At 44.7% G+C, this 24,046-nt stretch overlaps 1 protein-coding gene across 1 annotated transcript; it reads right to left on the reverse strand.

Annotated features, from left to right (window-relative positions):
- Positions 1-2,456: 2,456 nt before the first annotated feature.
- On the reverse strand, positions 2,457-9,097 carry LOC131289712 (probable G-protein coupled receptor No18). Its single transcript, XM_058319013.1, has 5 exons — positions 8,677-9,097; positions 6,684-6,786; positions 6,475-6,600; positions 4,295-4,472; positions 2,457-3,173 (listed from the first exon to the last, which is right to left on the reverse strand). The coding sequence occupies exons 1-5, from the start codon at positions 9,095-9,097 to the stop codon at positions 2,457-2,459; spliced, it is 1,545 nt and encodes a 514-aa protein (XP_058174996.1).
- Positions 9,098-24,046: the final 14,949 nt, after the last annotated feature.

The following is a 24,046-nucleotide window of genomic DNA, read 5'->3' on the forward strand; positions in this document are numbered from 1 at the left end:
ACCAGCCACGTCAAGTGGAGTTGCCAGGTGGAAGGAAATTTTATGATGATTGATTGCAGTGCGCTTAGTTTTACATCGAACGTGAACTTTCCGTCGTGTGGTCTTTTTCCACTGGATACATCTTACCTTTTAAGCCGCTAACCTCCAAAGGCCACACGGCATCCGTCCGCCACGGTTGTTGTACCGGGTTGTGCCTTCCCCTATGCCGCTGATAAAGACTGATTGGCGCATGGATCGATTCAAGCTTTTACTGGAGGTGAACTAATGCAATAAAAAACGTAATAGCATTACGGTTCCGTGTCTTCCTCTGCATGCAAATCATACCAGCACAAGCTGGACCTCGGCCGGACCTTGACCGACCGCTGACATTTAGTGCCCGAACGCCCGTATAACGAACTAAATAACTACGGAAAATGGAGGGATCTTTGAGCCTCTCCATCTACTGCTTTGGATCATCATATCAAAGTGAAAAAAATAATGAAATTTCGAAATGATATCCAATTGAACTTCAAGTATGCCTTCAGGATGAACGCAGCATGAAATGCGAAAAGTGAATCGGATGAATTCTTGATCTTTAACAGATCGTATGTATCGTTTTTTTTACATATTAACTGAGCTCTTGAAATATAAACAAAATCTTTCCATTCTTCAAACTACACAATATTCTATAGTGCGGTTGTACTACTTATAATTCTTAATTAATTCAATCATTTAATTTTAAATATCCGTATTTAATACTTCTATTCTATCTTCATTCAACCCATGACAAAATATAATTTGTTACGCAACACTCCAATCTCCTTTCAAAGTTTCTTTCTTTTTTAAACCGCAAGAGTTTCACAGTTACTACCAACGAAACAGTTTTCATGAGTTCATAGTGGCTGACGGTCAAAGTTTTTCCAGAGCAAAGTCACTGCCGTTGACAAATTCGTTTGATGATTTGTGTATTGTTATTCATCATTTGAAAGCTCAAAGTAGTTGCGGCCGATCGGTGCGGTAACGGCATGAGAAGTAACCTTTGCGTTATGAATAGAATTGGGTCAAACTGAGAGGAAAAAGTTTTTCTGGGTATTGTTCTCTTCAGATGATTTTCTGCTTTGTTCGTTGGATTTACAAGATTTTTTTTAAATCTTCTTTTCTGCTCTTCTTTAGACCAGAGAAATAATAATTCAACAAAAATGCAACGTTCTTACAATATAAGATAAAAGACCAGGCGTCTCCATCTCCTTGGTTATTTGAATGCAACATAACAGATGCTATAAAAAAGTGTGCTATAAATTTCACCGAGCCAAAATCATTCTGCACCTTGCATTCAATTCCAAGGATTTGTATACAACCATAAGAATCAGACAATCTTATTTCGGTAATTTACCGGTACCGGTTCGTGAACACACGACCGTCATTGTGAATGCATTCATACGCAACATAATGGTATTTTGATTTCTTCAAAGATTAGAAACAATGGAAAAATCTTTTCTCGCACAAAGCTGCTGGTCCGCATAGGACCTTCCATTACGAGAATCATAAAGTTATTAGAAAATTGTTGCAGCAGTTTTTAGTACAATCATTTTTGATCAAATTAACACATAGATAAACACATACAAAATTAGTGTAATACTAATATATGAGTTTCGTGGCAAGTTCCAAATTGGCTGTCTCCCACTATATGGATCATTGGTAGTCAATGTGTTAAAATACCGACCGGTTTCTGTACCTATTGCCAAACAAATTTTTTTCAAAAACTAAGAATTTAGGAAGAATTTTTACTGTATAAAGTTGTTTGTCTTGAAAAGGCCTTTCATTTGAGTGGTCAAATGCCAACGAATTAAAAAGTTACAAACAAGCTTGGATGGCTTCTGATTGTATTAATCGTATCCATTACCGAACATACATAATGTAAACCGTCCACAGTTAGTAGCTATGTGGTACCATGTAGGTCGTTAGAGCTACAAATGAGATTATTTCTGAGATATCCAAAAATTTTGTTCCTAGAAAGCACCCAATGTAGAAGGAAATTATGTAATGAGGAGAAATTCGTGGAAGTTTTTCAGGATGCTTTCTGGAACATTTCTATCAAAATTTGTTATAAATTTTGGAAATTTTACTATCAATATGTTTGTACAGTCTTAGAAACGGTCTTATTGTTACGGTTTAAAAAAAAATATATCAGAATCTTTCTCATCATCGCCACTGAAACGAGTGAGGAATCGCAGAGTCGCAGAAACAAAAAAGGAATCGGATGAAACCGTTACAATTAAGCAGCGGTAAACGATTTCATAAATAAACTATTACTATCTCATTTCATTTCTTTCTCTTGTTTTCTCATATTTGACATGGTAAATTGAATAAAACCGAAACCCTTCTTGCAGCAAATAGAATAACAAACGTGTGATGTCTTTTATTTAAATTTGTAGAGCGTTGTTCAAAAGACGCAGGGCATCATCAGGTGCCCCTGCCTAGGACTTCAAAAACGCGAGGTTGTGCTTATTCTTAAAGAACTTCCGCAGCGTGAGGCGCCAGAAGGCGACCCGAAAGTCGACGTTGTAGAACGCGTAGATGAACGGGTTGATGGCCGAGTTGATCCAGCCGAGCCAGGTGAGAAACTCCATCAGCTCGTCGCTCTTGGACGCGTCGGGCAGGAACGGCATCAGCAGGTAGTACACGAAGAACGGCAGCCAGCAGGCGATGAACCCACCGACAACCATGCTGAGCGTCTGGGCCGTCTTCGTTTCGCGCTTCAGCGACGAGATGCGAATCGGGATGCGTTTGCCGTGCAGGCGCACCTTGGTCGCGTTGACCGTGACGTTCGAGGCGCACGACTCCGACAGCGAGATCTGGCTGGCGCTGAACTGCACCGTATTGATCGGTCGCAGCTCGAACGTGGTGCCGGAAAACTTGGAAATGCCGCTACCGCTGCTGCCGTTCCGCTGCGAGCTGCGAGACGCCGCGTTCGGGGTGGTGCGGGTCGAGCTGAGGAACTCGTACAGCGTCTGGTGGGAGGTATTATGACTGCTGCCTCCGTTGCCGGCGTAGTGCGGGGTGGTGAGCCCGTGGCGACCTCCACCCGTCACCCCGTAAGCACCGGCTCCCGCACTGCTGACCATCTGCCGGGGGCTGGTGTCGGCGTCCGAGGTGCAGTTATCCACTTCGATATCGCAGGTCTTTTCCGTGGCCTGCGAAAAAAAAAGAATGATCCAGAGGTAGAAAACAAACCATAAAAGCCATTGAAAAGGTCAGCCCAATGGATTGCGATGAACGGAGAAAATTGGCCCCATAAAACTAGCACAGGAACCAACGGAGCAAATAGAGAACCGGACCACCGGACCACTAGTACACACAACAAAAACAACAACCAAAAAACACGGGGAAAAGGAATAACACTCGCTTCTATCACCTTTCAGCCCGTCCCTTTCGACCGCGCGCCCGCTACCGGCGACCAAATATCCTATGCTAATATTTAAAGTCGGTCGAAAGCACGTACTGGGCCACCCACAAGAATGATGTCCTGCGGTTGTAGTTGCCTATTTTAACCACGTTTTTTTCGCTTCCCTTTCGAGCTACCGAGTCAATTTGTGCCTTCACGATATATCTTATGTTTTTTCTTGTGGTTAAGGGTTTTTATGTTGTAAACTTCTGCTTTTGTAATACAAAATAGATTGTTTTTGTTTTCATGAAATTTATTTTCCTTCTAGCATGTTCTTTGGCAAACAATGGATGTACAACTGTTTTAGAAAAGCCTTCTATTATGAACGTAACACAACAAGGGCTGTACTGTATATTCCTTAACATGTTGACATCAAATAAGGATCTTCTTTCTACCACTTCACTAAGCACTTTATATGATGACTATTTTAAATAAACTCCTTTCTAAAACCTAAATTAATCAACCCTCTCATAGGAAATCTGTGGAAACAAAATTTAAATAAAACTCCCATCGTTGCGGGGCTGTGATTGTTGGGGTTTTACAAGCCCTAAAAACACAAATCACTCGCCGCGCTCTTGACATTCTAAAAATATTTGTCCACCCACCAAACCGGGCTTAACTCACCTCGGGGCGAGTCATTAGCATAACAACAACGGACTACTTGAAATTAAATCCCCAAAACACAACTGCGACCGGCAAACAAACCAATCGACTACCCGGGATGGATGACAATCCGGTGGCAATCCTTCTAAGCGATGGTACCTGAAAACCCCCCGAAAGATGGATGGTCCAGCCTCGAAGGCTTTCTAGCTAAACGACAACACCAACGGCACCGACCGTTTCGGTTGGGGTGAACGGTCTGCGACTTACCTCCGTTTTGGTCATGCGGTTCTGGCGCGAGGTCAGGACGCAGCAGATCTTCGAGTACACGTACAGCATCACCGTCATCGGGATGAAGAAGGAACCCATGGCGGAGAACACCACGTAGCCCTTGTTTTGATTGTAGTGGCACTCGTAGCTTTGCAGTGTCCTGCGGTCCTGATCATACCTGTGTGTGTGGGTTATCAAAGCAAGAAAAAAGAAAGGAAAAAGCTACTCAGCAACATCTGACGAAGCGGGGGGAAATGGGAAATCGAGAGATAAAGGTCTCGCAGACAGATTGCCCGACAAAACGGAAATGCTACACGGCGCACGTGGTGTATCCCCCGCTCCGGGAGGGTAATTGATTTTGCTCAGATTAAATTTTCCAGCAAATACAAAATTTTCACTCACCCTGCGAAGTGCCACCGAACAACAACACGCGCCACACACCGAGCGGGTCGGTTTCGGAACTTTTGAATAAACATTCGGAATTAAATTTGCCATCGTAATATTTCGGCGCCAAACCCGCTTGGAGAGGAGGGAAAATTGGTAGTGGGCTGCAATTGTGCGTACCCACTGGGAAAGTCAAAACGGAAAGCACTTTACGTGTTCGGAAGATCACGTCACGGACATTCGCCATATTCGCCGAAGCGCCTGATCTTTTACGGTGGCCCGCGGGTCCGTGGAAAACTTTTGCACATTCGCCTTTCGCGTGCGGTGGAAAAATTCGCGTGAAGCCAAAGTTATGCCTTCTTTCTCGGTGTTTATGTTTTGCTTCTTGATTTGTTTTATTTTTACTACCAAAGATCGGCATCTTGTGAAGTAATCGCCAAAACGAAGCACATGATAAGGTGGGAAAAATGGTGGAAACCTCACAATGGAATAGACAGAAAAATTTGTCAAATACTCGTCAGACTTGTCTCGTGGAATAAAACCAAAGCATTGGAGAAAAAGAAACCCCGGCATGCAACGGTCAGGCCATTGTGCCCAAAAATAAATGTATGATGAAACTTTCCTTCTTTCCCTTTCCCCTCCCCCCGAAGATCTTCACGGTTCAACGATTTTTCCGCGTACTTCGGCCACAGAAGAATACTGGAGTTTATTTGCCCCGTCCCTTTTGCTTTCGAGGAAAAGTGAACCGCTTCTCGCGAAAGTCCTATGCTCCGTGTAGTTCGAGGCTATTTGTCCAGCCTAATTTCGCTAAAAGGTTGGTCAATCGCATTGTACTGGCTCGTGATCCTTTGCGTGAGAGGATTATTGTTTGTTGTTCGGTTTTCACCTTGTCCATGTCCTTCCTCACTCACATGTGACAAAACGTATTAATCCCTGCTCATTCGAAACTTCCGGAGCGGAAATGAATGGACTGCGATTAAAGCCTAACCACGCCACGGGGATTTCGAAGGCTTCGGTCTTTCCTTCAAAGAAGGGGAAAACTTTTTTCCCACAACGGATTCCGGTTTTTTCGAGGCACTAGCAAACGGGTTGAATCTGTCACAGACTGAAAGTGAGCCTTTTAAAAATAAATGTTAAGCTAAAATTCCCCACGGCGAAAAGCCACGGGTTTGGCTAACACATTTTCAACCGACACGATAAGCGAAACAAAGAGAGGAAAAACACAAAAACTTTAACCACCGAAAGTTGACAACTTTCCTCCCGCGGCCGTGTCTTGGAACCGGTCTTAAAATAAAATTCACTTCGCGCGTAACGAAACGTGCGAAACAGGACACACGTGGCCACATTCCGCTCCGTTTGCCGTCAACGGGCCGTCCGCGCCCCGAATATACCGCACGCTCGAATGAAGCAGTCCATTTTATGGTTGGTCGTGCGGCCCACGAGCGCCTTCGTGCGCGTGCAGTTCGATGGCCCTTGAAGGCATCCACCAGCTTCGAGACGAGCGACACGTTCGCCGAAGCGCCGAACTTCCGAGACGCTTAGGCCAAATCCTAATGGGTGTTTTCGCCATTTCGCCAGTGGCAGATTCGAGCAGCATCTCGAGGAACGACTCGCGGTGAGGGGAAGGGGGGTCACGCCGTGACAATGGCCGTGAAGTGAGCATCCTTAATCCCACCATCAACACGCTGCTTAAGATTCGTGGCGAGTGTGCGACGTTTCGCCGTGGTCCTTTTTATTTCCACCACTTCCGGGTAAGCAGGGTAATCGGACGAAGGGATGCGGGGGCCGATACTTACCAGCCGAGAATCGGTGGACACGTGATGGCCAGCGCCACCAGCCAGACGACGAAAATCATCAGCAACGCCAACCGCTTCGAACGCCGCCGCTTGGAGTAGGTGAGTGGCTGCGTAACGGCCAGATATCTGCGGAAAGTGCCAGTGTGCGAGTGTGAGAAACAATTTTCCACCCTTCCCCCTCCCACCCCCAGCACCCCGGGGTCACTTACCGATCCACGCTGATCGCACAGAGGCTGAGTATGGAGGCGGTGCAGAGCAGCACGTCGAGCGATATCCAAATATCGCACAGTATCCAACCGAGCTGCCACGATTCTGGGGTAGTAAAACCAACGTCGGGTCACGATTCCGGCGACGGGATAAGAGTGGAAAACATCAGTTAGTGAACGGCTGGGCGGGGGCGCAGATGTGTGTCGAAAGCAGCGCCACGCGCAAAAGGAAACGTCGCGTGCAAACGTCAAAGACGTCACACGACCTGGCCCACCCTCGGTGAATTTTCCTCGGATAAAACGGCTCTCATACGCACCGTCCACCGAGCCCGATGGGGGTAAACAGCAATAACTGGAGTTTGTTTATTCAAAGGATTACTTTCACTTTTCGGCGACCCGGTTCTGCCGGCTCGCATATCGCATCGCCGGCCCCAAAATCCTACTCGCAGGAGTCAATTTGCGCGCAAGGCAGCGGGAAAGTTGTGTTAATTCTATTTGCGTAGCGCTTCGCCGGTAATGAACTTTCGGGCAAATTATTTTCCAGATTTGTATCCCGGAAACCATTCGGGGAGGGAAAGGGAAGGAGAGAGAGAGAAAAAGAAGGAGTGAAAGATTGTTCTGCAGTCCTTTAGGAGAATTCGTCTGATCCCTTTTTCGTTGGTTTGCTTAAGGGACGGGGAAGCGCAGGGTGGCCCGTTTGCGACCGGTGGACATTTCAAACAGGAGAAATAAATATGATGCAATATGAGTGCTCGTGTGAAAAATATCTCGCCAGCCCTTTTCCATGGAAGGAAACCAATGTCTTAAATAAATATGGAATTGGAAAGTGAAATTTTCGAACGAGCTTCTAACTATTTCCAAACTTTCCTAATTAGAGCGAATAAATACTGGTTCACTTCTTCGCAGAACTCTCTAATACACTGGGGGAAATGTTAGTGTTAGTGATCCTTCTAGGAAATGAGATTCACTGTAGTATTAAGAGATACTCAAACTACCGGTAGCTTCCATCGTTTATCAAATGAGACGTTACATTCCAAAGGATTTTTTTCCATTTTATCATCAAATCCATCAAAAGTGAACAAAGTTCCATTTTCTAGAAAATTCTGTCAGCAGCTTTAAGGAAATCAACCGAAACGAAACCCCCGGTGTTGATGCGGTATTTATCTGGCGGATCCAATCGGGAGAGAGGGACACACGACCTACCCGAGACCCGGATGAGCCTTCCAGAACCGATCGTATCGCCTGTTCCGCTTTGCAGTGGTGCAGAAAAATGCTTGCTGCATGCGAAAAGAACACGTATGATTTAACGACGCTGGTGGGATCTGGTTTTGTGCGAAATCGAGCCAAGTGAGGGCAGCAAAGGGAACGGAAAATAACGACAGACGAAAATCCCCATCCCTCGACAAAATGCCAAAGATAGCATCAAAGGAAGGGGAGGGAAAAGATGGCGCGTGAAACAGCCAGCTAGCTGGTGGGATGAAACGACAAAATTGCTCATTCCTATATGGAAGCGGGAGTGGAGATTACCGGAAAAAAAGCTGCATGTAAGCCGACGCACAGCAAAAGTATGAAAGAACTTCCCACACTGTTGCGTAGAAACAAGGAATTATTTGCCTTCATGCGCTCATTTCAAAGTGAGCATAAGTAAAGCCTTTTTTCCGTTTATACAAAAAAAGCCAACAAATACCAGCTTTCAAATGTTTGCGGGATGATTGCAAGGTTGTTAAACGGTGTTTACAAAGCAAATAAACACGCTATCAGAGGAGTGGAACATCGAGCTGCAACAGAAACTGCAGAGTTTGGAGCATTTTGCACTTCAATCGCGTAGCAATAGGCGCACAACTTAACGCGCGTCATGAACGTCACCGTGTGCGAAGTGGCTGTAAAACGATAAGGACTTAATATGTACGTGATGATAAAGAAGGCCCCAGGAACGGAACGTGGGCATGTAAAAAAGAAAAGAGACAAAACCGGGCGTTCGAGCCGCTTGACGTACCGACGACGAACACGATGACGGCCGGCGGCATCACGAAAATCCCCACGAGCCAGTCGGCCACGGCCAGGCTCATCACGAAGCAGTTGGTGACGGTGCGCAGGCGGCGGGTGGTGAGCACGGACAGGATGACCAGTGTGTTGCCGACGACGGTGATCACTATCAGCAGGCAGAAGAGCGCCACCAGGACCAGCTTCTTCCAGGACAGGCAGGGTCGGGTGCAGCCGAACCGGTGCGGCGCATCCGTCCCGAGTGCCCCCAGCGTGGCCCTCGTCCGCCCGCCGTCCGGCGTGTCCTCGCTGAGCTGCAGATTAACGAACATCTCCTGGTAGCTGCGGCTGGTGGACAGCGTGGCCGTATAGTTGATTAGCAGCGAGGCGGTACTGCCGACGAGGGTTGCGTTGCCAGTGCCGTTCCAAGCCATGTTTTCCCCGGGAACTGTGGAAAGCTGTGAAGCGATTTTTCACGCCACCGTCCGGTCGGCTGGTATGTAGCGTACTCGTAATCTATTAAACCGGAGGATCTTATATTGTTCCCTCCGTACCGTTGCCTACATCCAGTTGATTTTCCTCTCGCCTGTTCCTTTGTTCCTGTTGCTACGCACGTTTTCAGTGGCTGAAGCGTGAGTGTCGGCGCCGGTGTGCCAAAATCCTTCTATATTTCCACCGTCCAGCGAGTGAAAACACGCTCAGATACGGCCCCGTTCGCCCGGGGCGTGCGACTTTCGGGTTCAAATTCATTACACAAATTTCACACAGCACAGAGGAGCGGGGAAAACATAAAAAAATAAACAGCCCCTAAAATGATTCGCACAATCTTCCCCGGGTGGCGTACGGTGAACGGGTTTTTTGGGAATGTTTTAATTCACCCGCAGGGTTGGCAACCGTTTCCGCCCGCTGTGCGAGACAGAATCCTGCCCTAGAGATAGAGAACGTGGCCGGACGGTGGTTGGAAAAGTGCGCTCTGCTCGGGGCGAATCGACTGCACCGGATATTATTCGATGTGAGCTGGCCGGTAGATGCAATGATGCAGGCAGACCGGGCTTGACCTGATGGCCAACGGATGATTGCGGTACGTTTCACTTTGATGGCGTTTCCTCCGTGCTAATTACGTCCGGAGTCCGCTATTCCCCGATGAACCTGTCAATAAGCAAACAAGAGAAGGGAGAAAGTTACTGGTTGCTTTGATCATCGGTAATCGTGTTCGGTAAATATAGAACGTCGTGATCCAGGGTGTGTGTTCGGTGATGTTTATTCACTGATTGAGATACTTTTCATGTATTTCAATTTAAGCTTACCATAGTACAGGTGAATGAGGAAGATTCATTCACCCTGCCGAAATTGAAAATTGTGTAATTTTACGAAAGCTTTCCTCACATACCTACCCATTGGTTAAACACAGCTAATTTCCACAGCTTTACTGTGCACGTTATGTTTGAGTAATTGATACACCTGTAGTTCGCAATCCTCTTCACCGAAACGAATTTTGCCTGGTAACCGATTTTCCCGGTTGGCAGCTTCCGCCCTCGTTCGTTACCTCGTATTTGTTGGCAACGGACAAACGGCCATGAAAACGCTAATACTTAACGACCACCGTGTGTGTAACGCACGGTACCGCTTATTAATAGCTTTATAAGCCGTGAGGCAGATTAATCATGACGGGTGATGCTGATTGCGAAACCTTTTTTGACGAATCCCTAACTGCCGCTATGGTCCTCCGAGAAACGGCAGGGAAACCACCGAACAGTTCGTCTTCCGCCGTTCCAGCGAACCATTCTTATCGCTTCCTTCGCAAAATGGCGTGGCAAATTTGGACAGCTTCATTCACTTTCAAGAACCCGCCGCCACTCCAGCTTTGCCATTTCCTAGTGCGAGTGTGTTCTAGAAGTGTGCTCATGGGAACCGGCTGTCGCTCTGTTCCGGTGAGCAGTCGGGTGCTTTTGTGCTTTTTCATCCCGAGCCCGACTGCCCCGGTCTTATGCTGGTGCTCGCCAAAATATCCTATCGTCATGAGACCTCTCCTTTTCTCCCTTCACGTTCCCCACCCTCTTCCAGATCTATTGGCGTACAGATTGAACGCTAAATTTAAATAAATGTACCACCAGATGGCGTACTTTGAAGCTAGCAAACACGAACGCAAAACGGAACACGCCTTCGCTCGAAGACGACGTCGGCTCGGTCTCCGGGGAGGCTTTCCTCCCGAAAGCCGCGCCCGGGTCGGGTGGCAGCAATCAGAGCAATTGTCAGACGCCTGTTAATGATGATAAGTATTGCTACTCGACCGGCTCAGACTTGACTGCTATCAGCGGCTTCACATGTGACAGTTGAGAGGCTGAGCCAAAAAAAGAACCGTCCTTTCTTACTCGTGTTAAACTGTCCCCTAATGGCGTTGGAGAAGAGCACCGTAAACGAATATGGAATGCACTGAGTATCTCCCAGACAAGTGTCACTTCTAGCCAACGATTGCTGATTCGGCAATCGATTGCATACTGGATGGTATTGATTTTTTATTTTTTACACAGATTTTGATCAATTTTGCATTATAGAAAATACAATAAAATACTGCAAAACCAGATTCTGAAAGTGAAATTTAAAGCGAAATTTAAACATAAATCAAATGTTCAAAGTTAACTCCATTTTAACTCCAATATAAATAAAACTAAACTCCAAAAACTTGTAAACATAACAGAAACTTTAGTTTGTTCCTTCTTTACAAGAAAGATTTCCTCCCTTGTTCTGTTTAACTAATCTGTTCACTTTGCTCATAATGATGATTGCTGCAACTCACTGCGTGTTCTCGTGCTCTGAGTACTCTGTAGAACCTCTGCGTGGTGATGATAATATGTTCACAACGACAACGACCATATGTCTCCGGGGTGAGTACAGTGCCAAATGTTTCGTTCATTTAATTACCATCTCTCGGGAGTTGATGGCCTTGCTTCCGCAGGATACTTAAAAGCTTCCGACCATCTGTTCCCATATGCTACCCGTCGTTAGGTGCCGGCTCGGAACATATTTCTTGCGAAAAGGTGTCCCGTAAAGGGAACTCCTCGGGTGATGGTCCGTTTCTTATGGTTCGTAAATAAAAAAGGTGCGACATCGTTCAGGTCGTCTTCTTGGGCCGTTTGTGTGGCGCTACCCAAACCCACCACAACCCGTACGCCAACGCTCACGGGAGCCATTATGCGTAGTTCAACAACATCGCGCGCAAGGAGTGAATCCTACGGCCTCCTGATTCATGCACCTTTTACTCCCACCCCGGGTGACATCAGTGTTTGTCCGTCCGTCGTGGCGGCACAGGAGCGAAACCGACCATAGCTCATCAATTAATGGGACCGTACATCATCGTGCAGTTCGCGCAGTTTTTCTTTGTTTTCCTTTCGGCTTTCTTCGGCGCCTGCTTGGTCCGGCTGTTAGCATACCGGAATTGCACACCGACGCGTTCCACATTACAAGGTGGCCCGGCCATCGATTAACAATATATCTATTTGTTTGCCTTTCCATTCCGTCCTTCAGCCCTCAGTCTTACCCACCCGCACCAACACACACTCACACCGACCCCGCTAGGCCGCCGCACACTTTGTAGTTCATTCCGTCAACACGGGCCTGGCTCGATAAAAACGGGGCCAATCGCCATCGGTGCCATCGAGCAAAATTAGCGACGGTAATTAGCTTGATAACTGACACATAAATTCCTCCACCCCTACCACCCCTTTTCCTTCACCCGACGCGGGTGGCCGTAAACTTTCTCCCGAGGCCCATCTGCCGGCCTCCATTAGCTGTTTGCGACGCTTGTTTCTTTCTTCCGTTCTCTGATTGCGCCTCATAGCCACACGTAAGCATCTGTGTTTGTGTGACATGTGTGTATGTTCGCTTGTCTTGACAAACCTAGTTGATTACACACTGCGCGACGCCTAGTTTTGGAGCGGGCGTGGAAAAACCGATCCAAGGACGAACGAAAGAAATACAAGACAGACAAAAACACACAAACACAAACGGCTCGTTCAAACGAAACGCTAGTGATGACTCCATTTTCATCAATCACGACCGAATTTTGGTACCAAGCTTCGGAGCGAACCAACAACAAAAACAGCCAACCCAAGCGAGCATCTTCCAACGGAACCAAATGGCGACCTTTTTCGGCTCCGAAGCAGATAAGATTAAATTGGGCTGCCTTTTTGACACCTTGCGGTCGACGTGAAATGAAAGCTAACGACCCAGTCCCTGCGCTGGAATGGTAGGATAATTAATGTTTAATTTTGCGTCCGGTCCGCTCGAGCATGTTTTCGGTGATTGCCGTTGCCTGGATGTTCATGGTCCGCCACGCTCATCCTTGGCTTAAAACACAAAGAACTACGCGCTAAGATGGATCAAAATTGTCGTGAGAATATGCTCCACTTTGTGGTGGATACAATTTCGATCGTTATTTACACGTTTCAACCGTACGGACCGTTCTTTGTTATGCTTACCTTCGTTTGTGTTCGGATAAACGCCTCCAAGAAAAATATTTCCACGAGATCGGGACTTCTTCCTTCTCAAAAACGACTCCTTTTTGTCAGACAAAAGAAATGATCCCAAAGTGCTCGGATAGGAACGTCTTGAAAGGGTTTCCACCGGCAAGCGAAAAGGGTTCCGTTTGGTTTGTCCTCCTACTGAAGGAATGCGATAATAAATTTGAACCCGTTTGGCTTTTCGTGGAAAAATGTCAAATGCCGCTCCCTTTGTTCCACCGTTTTCCATCGTTCATCCCGCATTTGCATGGATCGTGCTGGACCGATTCAACTGCTTTCTATACTTCACGGCTCATTGCACATTCGGAAGGGAGCGGAATCACTTGACCGGCATTCATCCGTCTCGGAGAAGGGAAGAATTTCGAAGATGACGACAAAAACATGTAAAACCCTTCAGTATAGCGTTACTTTCCTTAAAACTGCCCTCGGTGCTTACAGTTCCTTTCCAAGGCTAGATGGAAAAATTAAATGTAAAATGAAATCAACCTTGCTACTTCTCCCACGTCTATGGGACACACTTCAAAGACACCGATGGAGGCGCCTGGTGCGTCATAAATTAAAAAGCTAATTATTGCAGTGTCAAAAATGGGATGGTCAACGCGAACGTTCGCCACGCATCCAGCGGCCTAGGATGGAATATCTTATGAGGCTTTAAAGGTTTTCTCTTCAATTACGAACGACCTCGGATTTTATTCGACCGGCCACAACGAAACCGAGCGTATTTAAAAGATCATACCATAGATTTCGCGAACCAAGCGGAAGCCAACGACAACCGGCCCGCGATGGGTCGTAACTTCCTGGTAGGCGTAGGAAAAAAGCAATTAATAACAGCGTGTCAACCTAAAGCCAACGAACGGCAAGTTCAAACGAATCAAAGCTTCTCGGATGCGACGAACAAACGGACAAGTTTCAACCTACAAGTTGCAAGTAACTTTCCCGGATCCGGATTGTGTCCTTCTCGCTGACCTTCTGTTGATTTTTGATGTTGTTCAAGTTCGTCGGAAGCAAACATTAGGACGAGTTTTAATGCTACGAAAGGGTAGAGGCAAAATAACAAGAGAGAGAAAGAGAAAATAGCCAAGGGAAGCGGCCAATACCGCTAGTTAATAGTCCTCGGGAGGACAAGTGAACCACTTCGGCCGACGACACTCGAGATACTGCTTTCCCCCCCCCCCCCCCCCCCCCCCAGATGTAAGTAGCTTGATGGTGAGTGGAAAATGTTCACCAGTTTCCGGTTAAGCGGGGACAGAGTTTTCCCCATTTTGTACCAGCTCAACGAGCAAGTAGGAAACGATGAAAGTAAAGTATAAAAAGTTGCGCTCCACTCAAACTCCACTTCCTATCGATTTGAATGGACAGAAAAAGGGGTAATAAAATGTGAGGTCGCATGGAAAACTGGTCATTACAGTTCGCAAAGGGCACTTCAACCCGTTGGTACAGACGATTCCCGTTGAAACACGGCGAGGGAGGTGTGAGAATTGAATAAAAATTATCGACTTTCACATCGCATCCGGTTGGGCGAGGTGTACCTGCGACGAGCAGGAAGTAAACCATCCGGTATTTGGTCGCATGTGCAGCGGGTGTTTTTCAACGGATAAATAGGTCAAGCAGGCAGTTCGGCCCAGTCACTTAGCATTGGCAATTAAACATCCCGCCAATGCTCCCTTTCGGCAATAAATCTTTTTCCCCTGCGCCAAATGTTTCGAGATATTGTAGGAACTGCAATCATTGTTCGTCATTATTTTATTGAGAATAATGCCCTTACTAAAACTTACCTAGCCCTCATTGATCGATGCTAAAATTCCTACTCGTTGTGGTCAACTACGTCAACAGTAGTTTAAAACAAGGGAAATGAACGATATTGCAAACCTTGCACCACTTAACTCAAACGAGTGAACCATTCATTTTTCATTCAGAATTAATCATTTAAAATGTCAAAATGGTAAATCGTTTAACATACACACTAAACATATTAAAAAACTACTTTTCAGATTTTTTCTAGAATATTAGCGCTAAACTTTAAAAAAAAAGTGGGTTTAGTGGTTATCTGTAAATACAATGTGAAAATAAAAGAAAAAGGAATAATTAAATCCGTTTCGGCGACCGAAAAATAAGTTCAAAATTTCAGCGAGATTAAAAGCATAAAATATCATTAAAATTAAGGAAACTTTTATCGATCGTTAAACTTCAATCAAAGTTCTATGCTCTTCGATATTCAACCATAATTAAATTTGTCTGGCATACTGATCACAATCCTCTCTGGGGGCGACATCGTCGGAAAGCCGAATCCGATAATCTGAGTCCGAATTGCACCATCCGCCATCGTCTATACCGTTCAATATACTGTAGAGAAATAAAAAACCCTCAACCGTTATATATTAAACGGATCAAATACCAGCTTGCACCCTCATCCACACCTTTTTCGTTAACATTTTCTTTCTTTCGTGACTCTTCAACTGAAATTGAAAACTTGCAACACAAGCCAATAAACATTGGTCCCTTTTTGAATGGTAATATCAAGTTCGGTTCGGCTTGCCAAGCCAAAACAGAAAGGCCTTTTAAAAAACCTCCCCAACTTGTCCAACCAAAACATGCATACTTATTTTGCGAGAAAGGTTTATATGGCGAAGAAAAAGAGAACTTTTTTATGCTCCACTGGTTGATTCGCATCGACAGAGATCGGTTTCCATGTATGTTATCACACGCGTTTTAAACCTTACCCGAAAAGGGAATATTTTCTAATAATGCTTTCCCTTCCATCTCTTCCTCCCACTATCAGGTATCAAACAAAATTTTCCACCGCTCTATTATCCTGCCAACCAACCGTTGAATAAACCGGTCTTTCACGTTTCGCAATAAGTAATGGACTTTAGACGCGGATGAAAGCTTCGGATACCCCGCAGTTGTTTTAAACTAAGACAAATATGATGACGGTGGGAGGAGATTGTACCATTAAGTTGATGAGTTGAGATTTTCTACATTGGCTATAATTAGGTCATTCGATACCCAGTGATGGCAGCGAACTCTGGACTAAACCAATCCGGATAATCTGCGGTGAGTGGTAGGACTATACTTTCACCAAGCACCAAGCAAAAAGAAGCTAAACTTAATGTTGGTACGAAGTCGCGATCCTTTTCAAAGAGTATTATAATTAATTGAAGGTTTTCTCTGCAAATAAAGCAAGGCGTTACAATAATTCAAACGTCACAAAGTGTCTGACAACGTTATAATATACATAAAGTATTTTGAAGTTCATGAAGCAAGTGATATGCAAGTTTTTCTGAAGACGTTTTTTAAATTCCCTAAGCTTATTCGCTATCTGATTTCCCACAACCGGAATACAATCGAATTGACTTTGCAGCAATACCTACAACCGAAATTGAATACAGATTTGTCGTGATCGCAAAGTATAGCCGGCTTAAGTTTATTGTTCATCCCAATTTCAAACATTTCAGACGACCATTACGCTACCCGGTCTGGCCTTTTTCATCAGCCTTTCATGACAAACCGTTTCGGAGTCCATAAACAATGGATTCGTTTTATGTAACTCTTCGATGTACCTTGTTAGGTGGCTTTCGGGGCACTTAGCGGGGAGTTCCGGTTGAGCAAAAACTTAGGTTCCAAAATTCGCCAGAGCAAGGGGTACCATATTTTGGGCCGTCTGGGATCGTAAACGAATCCATTTTATTTATAGTGTATCCACATCCTGCACAAAACCCCGCCGGACCGGATGGAACGAGCTGTATGTAGGCCCTCCTGGGGGGATGGTGTACACAGCCATGACCATGTGTAAATTTTAAATTTATTTTCCGTCTCGATCACGCGTGGTGCATAAACATTTGTTGGAATGCATTACGCACTGACGAACCCCACGTCTAGCACATTTAGATTTATACAGCCGCAAGTCATCGATTTTTGAATTGTAACAGATTTTGATATAAAAAGGCCCGCCATAAAATAGATGGTGCTTCCGAAACTCTTGTTTTTTTTCCCACTATGAACAATCTATTTCAGCAAACTTAGAGAATGTGCAATCTGGGATCTCAAACAAGCACATCAAAAGTCATTCAAACGGTAAAATTAATACTACATTACTACCCAACAAGGAGTTCTGCTTAAACGAATAAGAATTTGAATAACATCCTCAGAAATTTTAGAAAATATTACATAATAATCAATGAGTTATAATGAAAAATATGTTCGCAAATGAATTTCTTGATGAAATCCGGTATCGTAAATGGATTAAATACTAAATCATTAAAATAAATGTTTAAACTATTTTAAGTGTTTGATGTTTCAGATGTCTTCAACACTGCTTTGAAGGATGATTTCATCTCGACTACTCACCACAAATGATCGTTTGAGTGTGGGTAAATCCATATTGTTCAGTGATCTCGGCGTTCCACGAACGGTTAGCAAATTTCTACGGTACTTTGCCAAACTTCCCGGAACGATTCCTTTGTTCGATGTGCTTCAGGTATTTGATGTGACTCGGTGAAGTAATTAGTTTGGCGCACATCTGCTTTGGATCGTTGCTGATCCGTGTCGCAATTTTACGGCCAGCATGAACCCGACGCCATTATTTGGTCTATCAAAACCAGCACATTCCGGCGCTTGGTGGGCTATCAACACCGGCTGATAGACATTCCTGGGTCCCGGTTGCCCTCCCTTTGTCTTCCCCAGGTTCGTTGTCTCGTTGCGAATTCGCCGTGAACCATAACCACCAGCCGGCGGTCACATTATAGCCTGGCTAACAATGTCATTCATTACATGCAGCTCCAGGGGCCCCCGGAACGTCCGAGGCGGTTGTTGTTTCAGCCGGTTCAATGTTTTCTGCGGTTTGATGCTCGTTAAAATTCACGACCGCACGCTTGCACTATTAGTACCTGCTTCCAGACACCAGCGAGCAATTCCGGCAACGATCATCTCGACAGAAATTTTTCCTAACCTAATTTACGGATATTATATTTCCACTAGAATATATTACAGCACAGTCTAACACTTGAATTCTCTTCTTGTAGATCGTTTTTTCGATGCCTAACGGGTTTTCATAGGGCAAACACACCGGACACTCCGACACACAACACCGAACCACAACGAATGCACCGCCACCACCACACCGTTCGGTAGCACGGTCGGAACAGGACTGACAGCCGGCTTGGCGGAAACTCGTTCAAACTCCACCATTCGAGCAGTTCGGAAGCGGCTGCTCGAATCCGAGACGGTTTCAACGCTTCGCGAGGGAAAACTTGCGCAGTCTGCGAGATGCCGTTGTTTTTCTATTTGGAGTTTCGTACATCTTCCCAAGCGTTTAACGACAACCCGGAACGGCTTTCGGTGCGAGACTGTACGGAGCAAAATCACAATCACCAATTCATTCATTACCACTTTGCTCAATGAAACACGACGCGTTTTTCCGTACCTGGTCCGGACGGGGTTGTAAGCCCTCCTCCACCCACGGCCACGGCCCATCAGCAGGCGGAGGAGATAATGGCCAATTACGATTTTTTACGATCGGTTTCAACGTCCTCTGCCTCGGAAAATTCGGTCAGGGTCTACCGGCCATCAGTGCTTTCCCCCCACAATATGCCGCCTGATTATGGCCACGGTGAACCACCATTAATTAAGTTTCAATCAACTTTCATCTTGTGAGATCCCGGAAGTGGTTGGAAAGTGGGAAGGGGGACGAGGATTATTTTAATATTCTGCATTAAAAACTTTTTCCCCAGGACAAACTTCTCCGAAGCGAACGCAGCCTCCGACAGCATCTTATGTTAAACGGTCGGCAGGTTATAAATAATGAATCATCGGAAAATTGATGATGCAGTGTTGCCGACGTTGAAGGAGATACGAAGTGGGAAGTAAAGTAAAGAAAGGTGGGCAGACAGGCTATTTTTAGTCACCACGCGTTTGATGTTTTCGTCCAACACTTTAAAGGACATTTGGACATTGCTGTTTACAGCCAAGATTGTTTTATCCTTGCTACAATCGTGATGTTGTTCATTATTTGCTTAGGTAAAGAGCCAATTTTTCAAGCCTTTCGATGGGCAAAGAAAAGTACGAGATCAAAGTCTGTTTTTCAAAACGTGGTATTAATTTCAGATGGCTCTACCTCTGTTTAAAATGTTTCAATTACCATCCCACTCTTGAACGCAACTTGTCTTCGAAGGCCGACTGATGCTGGATCATTCCGAACGGTTCGATGATTTATTATTAATCTCACAAATACATCACATCCCACGCAGAGCGTTCACATTTAACTGATTTTATCTGAAGAGCCCCGGGAGGTTCCACCTTTTGTATAATTTACTTGGTACTAACAAACTTCAGCAAAACGAAGCTGAAAAATTGTCTTTGTCGGCGTGTCAGTGGTCTCTTAGTAAATTATCGCACCTTTTCGTGTAAAAAAAAAGCAGACAGACACATACACAATCAAGTACCAACATCAGGATCCGACCGCAGTCCATTTCGGTGTGGAAAATTTTTGCCCACCGAACGGCGGCGCACTTTCGTACCATTTGATATCACGTGCTTCAGGAGAACGTGCGTTTTACGCTTTATCCTATCGCACACCGTACAAAAAAAAAGGAAAAACCTTCGGAGTGTGAACATTTTCGATAGAAATAAGAAATCTTACCCCGACAAGTGCTGATGTGGCAAGATAATCACGCTATCGACAGTCAATCATCGAACTTTCTTTTACAATTCGTTTTTTGCTCCCCGCCAAAGTTAGCTTCATTCAACCGATCCCTTATCGGTTTAAGATTTGGCAGATTTCTGTCAGAGAGAGAGAGAGAGAGTTCAGAAGCCGGGTCGCGATCCGGGAAGCAAAAAGTTTCGTTTCATCGTCCTTAGCATGCCACCGGTCGGTGGTAGCGAATTGCGTAAACGAACGAGCGTTACGCCACTTGAATACGCAACAGTCAGAGTAGGCGAAAGTGAAGCGTCACGCGTGTGGGATTGCGTGTGGCATCGGATTGGATTACAATCGCAGATCAGAGAACGAGTTCGAGTCGACTTCCGACGACGGGGAGACGGGGGTATTCGCTTCCCAATTTTCGAGAACTTCATTTATGTTTTATCCGAATTGTAACCGCGAAGTGGTTGGTGGTCGACTGTTTTTCTTTTTTATTCACAGAACCGACTTCATAATGTATTTCATGGATTCTGATTCCATCGAGTCGATTATAGTAGATAGAATAATAAAAGAATTAGTTTTAATTTCATGCAACCTAAAGATGCATATCGCATAGAAAAGAATTTATCAAAATAAAAGGGCTAATTTTTAATTATTTTAAATTTTCCACATAACTAAACAACAACGACAATGTATAACCTTTTCCTCCTAGCTTAAAAAAGTCACTTAAAAGTATGTTTTGCTGTAAGATAAATAAACCATACTTAAATTAGTTCAATGACTTATTGGGCATTGGAGAATGTAAGTAATCCCCACCTGAGACTCATAAGAACAATTTGTAATTGGATACATGTTTCATACTCCACACAGTGGTCTGATAACGTCGCGTAGAAAATAGAAAAAAAAACACAATATTCTTCTACGGAGAAGTTCTATTGTAATGAGTCTCAAGAGCCTTGTTAAACCAGACTCCAAGGCCATAAGTTTAAGCTTAAAAAACCACAATTATCTTGAAGCTGATTCTGCGTGAAGGTTAACAATCTACCCCAAAGGGGTGCTTTCTTGAGAATGCGCCTTATTTTCATTAAAAGTTCAAAGTAAACTCGCTGGAGGCGACTATTGGAACGTGCTAGAACATGGAATCGATTGGCGTGTTTTCGCTTTTGCGAACCATCCACACAAAAATAATTGGAAGATTCGTTTTCGAAAAAAGAAAAAGGAAAACAGCTTGCACACGTTCACTTTTAACTTGGAAAATTTTCGGACGAAAAGAAACAACACAGCAAAGACAAATTTTACCATTTTTCATAGTTGGTTCAGTTTTCCTTTAATATTTTGTATTGAATTTTTAAAATCTAGACTTGACGTAATCGTAACCCCCCGCACCTGCCAGCTTCCGCCGTCGATGATTGTGGATTGAGTTTACAATCATCTGCCATTTGCATGTTTCCTTTGCGGGTCATAACTTTTCATGTGTATGTAGGTATTTGCGTGTGTATGTATGTGTGAGTGTCGGTTGTGTTGGTTTCTTGTTCGCCGTTTGCGATTTCATCGAAGCATTCTGATATCGACTCCTTTCCTGGCTGGGAATCCTATCGCTTGCGTCGCAATATGCGGTAGTATGTTTAGTTGCGTGTGTTGAACGTGTGCGTAGGGTTATGCTTGCTGGTAAACCTACGGTAGTTATCTTCGAAACAATGGCATCATTAACACAATCGGAAGAAAAAACTTCTCCACCCGCCCTTACCAGTGTAGAAACTAGGTTTCCTGCGTCGAATCGCTCTCTCGTTTGCCTAGCGCTAGGTTCGTTTTCATCGTTGCTTCATCTTCCTTCTTTCCCTTGTTTTACTGGTTGTGTTACTTGTTTGTTTTAATGCATGTGTTGCTTTTATTCAGCATGCTACCTGTACTACGATACGATACGGTACAGTCCCTGTCGTTGCACTAGCCACGGTCATGTCACCTAATATCAGTAAGCATCGTAAGGAGAGTATTTGTTTTTCGGTAATCAATATTGTTTTTTTTTTGTTTCCAGTTTTTTCCTCTTTTCTTTCTTTTGCTTGCGTTACGATACATAACTTGCGTTACACAAACACTAAATTTGTAAACCATCACCAAGAACTGCCCAACACCATTTCGAAGCAATAAAAACCATAACGTAGAACCGAAACAGTACTTCGTCGCCTCATTCGTTTCCAAACACTTCCGGCCGACTTACTTATTCTCCCTTGAATTGGGTTTTTTTTAATTCGCATGTGTTTAGCTTTAAGGATAACACTGAACCAGCTTCCCTTCGCCTCTTCGCCTTTCTTCTCCCCCATCATCGTCGCAATTTCAAACTCTTCAACATAACCGTCGATAAAAAATGCTTCCCGATTATAAAATTTTGTATAAATTTCCTCATCAAATCACAATCGTTCTTATCATTCCTAGCGTTTCGTTTATTTTCTTCCCCTTCCGTGTGTTTGCATGTGTGTGCTTGTGTTATCGTCTTAGTCTTTTCGGCCCACTCGAACGCCTCGTAGTGCATCTTTCGGAACCGGCTGGCCATCTTCCTGTCTTTCTCTCTACCGGCGGCATCCATTTGCGGTTGGCTGGTGTTTGGCTTTATTCAACTTGGTTAACATGTTCCTCTATTGTCCTCCCCACTGTCTTTCTCACTCTCCATCGCCATACTGTCCTCCGTCGAGCCAGCCGGTTCACTCGAAACTACTTATCTACTACCCTCTTCCCATAACGAACGTGGTATTTCATAACAAAGCTATCAAGCATGAGCAGCTAAACGCGTCAACGCAGTCCTAAACCATCAAGCAGTTGGCAACCGAACAGATGCTAGGGTCTCAGGGCAAACGAATGGCGCTCCTAATCAATATAGCGAAGGAAATAGAAAAAAAAACACAAGTTTAGGCAATACAGCAACAATTCGATAAATATGGCTTATACGTATGTTTATAGTGCAGCTTGCGGTACATCATTTCAGTAAGATTTAAATTTGTTACCCTTTTTTTTGTCGTTTTTCAAGTATCTTAATTGCGTCTTGCTTGTCGTTTGCCGTAAGTTTTCCCCTCCTAATTTCCTCATTATGTTTCGTTCGTCAATCCTAGCAATTTTTCCATTAGAATACGGAATGCTTATGCTTTACCTCTTCGTCGGCTTTCCCCTTACCAACATTTGTTAAGTTCGAATGGGTTGCCCAAATGTAATTTTACCCCCCTTTGCTTACTCATTTATTCAGAAAATCCCTAAACATCTTCAAATCAACCGACATTAAATTTCTCTCCAGCTTTGTGAATATTTTTCCTTCTTCAATAATTAACCTTCGTTCGCAGATTTCCTGAAAGCATGTGTGTACTTGTATCTCTGTGTATGTTTACACCCAAGTGGTGAAATGGTGTGCAGCTTCGGTGTGGAATCGGAAAGAGCAAATGGGTTTCCTTCTCATCTGATTTGTTTGTCCGTTTTATCTGACCTCTGGTATGAATTTACCCTTACAGCCTATACGAGTTTGGTTGGTTAAGTCCAATGCACCGAGTAATTTAACTAGTGACGTGTTATGCAAGCGAACTTCGGTTTGCCCGGAGGATTGGTGCGTTGCCTGGTTAGCCAGTGGTTAAATGGAGTTTCCTTAAACGTTACTTATCATGTTTTGCTTGAAGAGGTTTCGTTTTCAACCGGACGTGAGTGCTCTATCGTAGCCTGTCGCTGGCAAGCCCGGCATGGTTTTGTTTTTCTTCTTTTTGTTTTAATTTTCCTATTTTCTTTTCTGTGTAATTACTCGTAAATATCTATTGCCGCCCTCCCTTCGGCGTGGCGTGACGTGGCGTGTTTTTTGTTTTATTTCCTCTTTCGTTCGCTTCGAATATGCGTTGCGTGTGCAAATGTGTATGTCCCGAAAAATAAAGATGGCACGGTATGCGTTTTCATTTTTTTTTTGTGTTGTGAACTCCTCCTCCCAGCGAGATCTACTACTTTTTTTTGCGTTGCGGATCGGAGCATTATTGTACCGTTGGTAACCCGAAAGAACCGATCGGTAGAACGATCGGTGCCTGCAAAATGGTGGCTCGCATCCAAAAAACCGTACGTTGGCCCATGAAAAAGCTTCCTTCCTCCTATCGCTCTATCATCCCTAGCTAAACCGGACTACTTGCTTGGTGTGGCGCTGTGAGTATGTGTGCTCCAAAAAAAAAGGTTATGGACGGGCCTTTTTTTTCGGGCGGCTCTTCGTT

The sequence above is a fragment of the Anopheles ziemanni genome, chromosome 3 (assembly GCF_943734765.1).
Source record: "Anopheles ziemanni chromosome 3, idAnoZiCoDA_A2_x.2, whole genome shotgun sequence".
NCBI classification, from domain to species: domain Eukaryota; kingdom Metazoa; phylum Arthropoda; class Insecta; order Diptera; family Culicidae; genus Anopheles; species Anopheles ziemanni.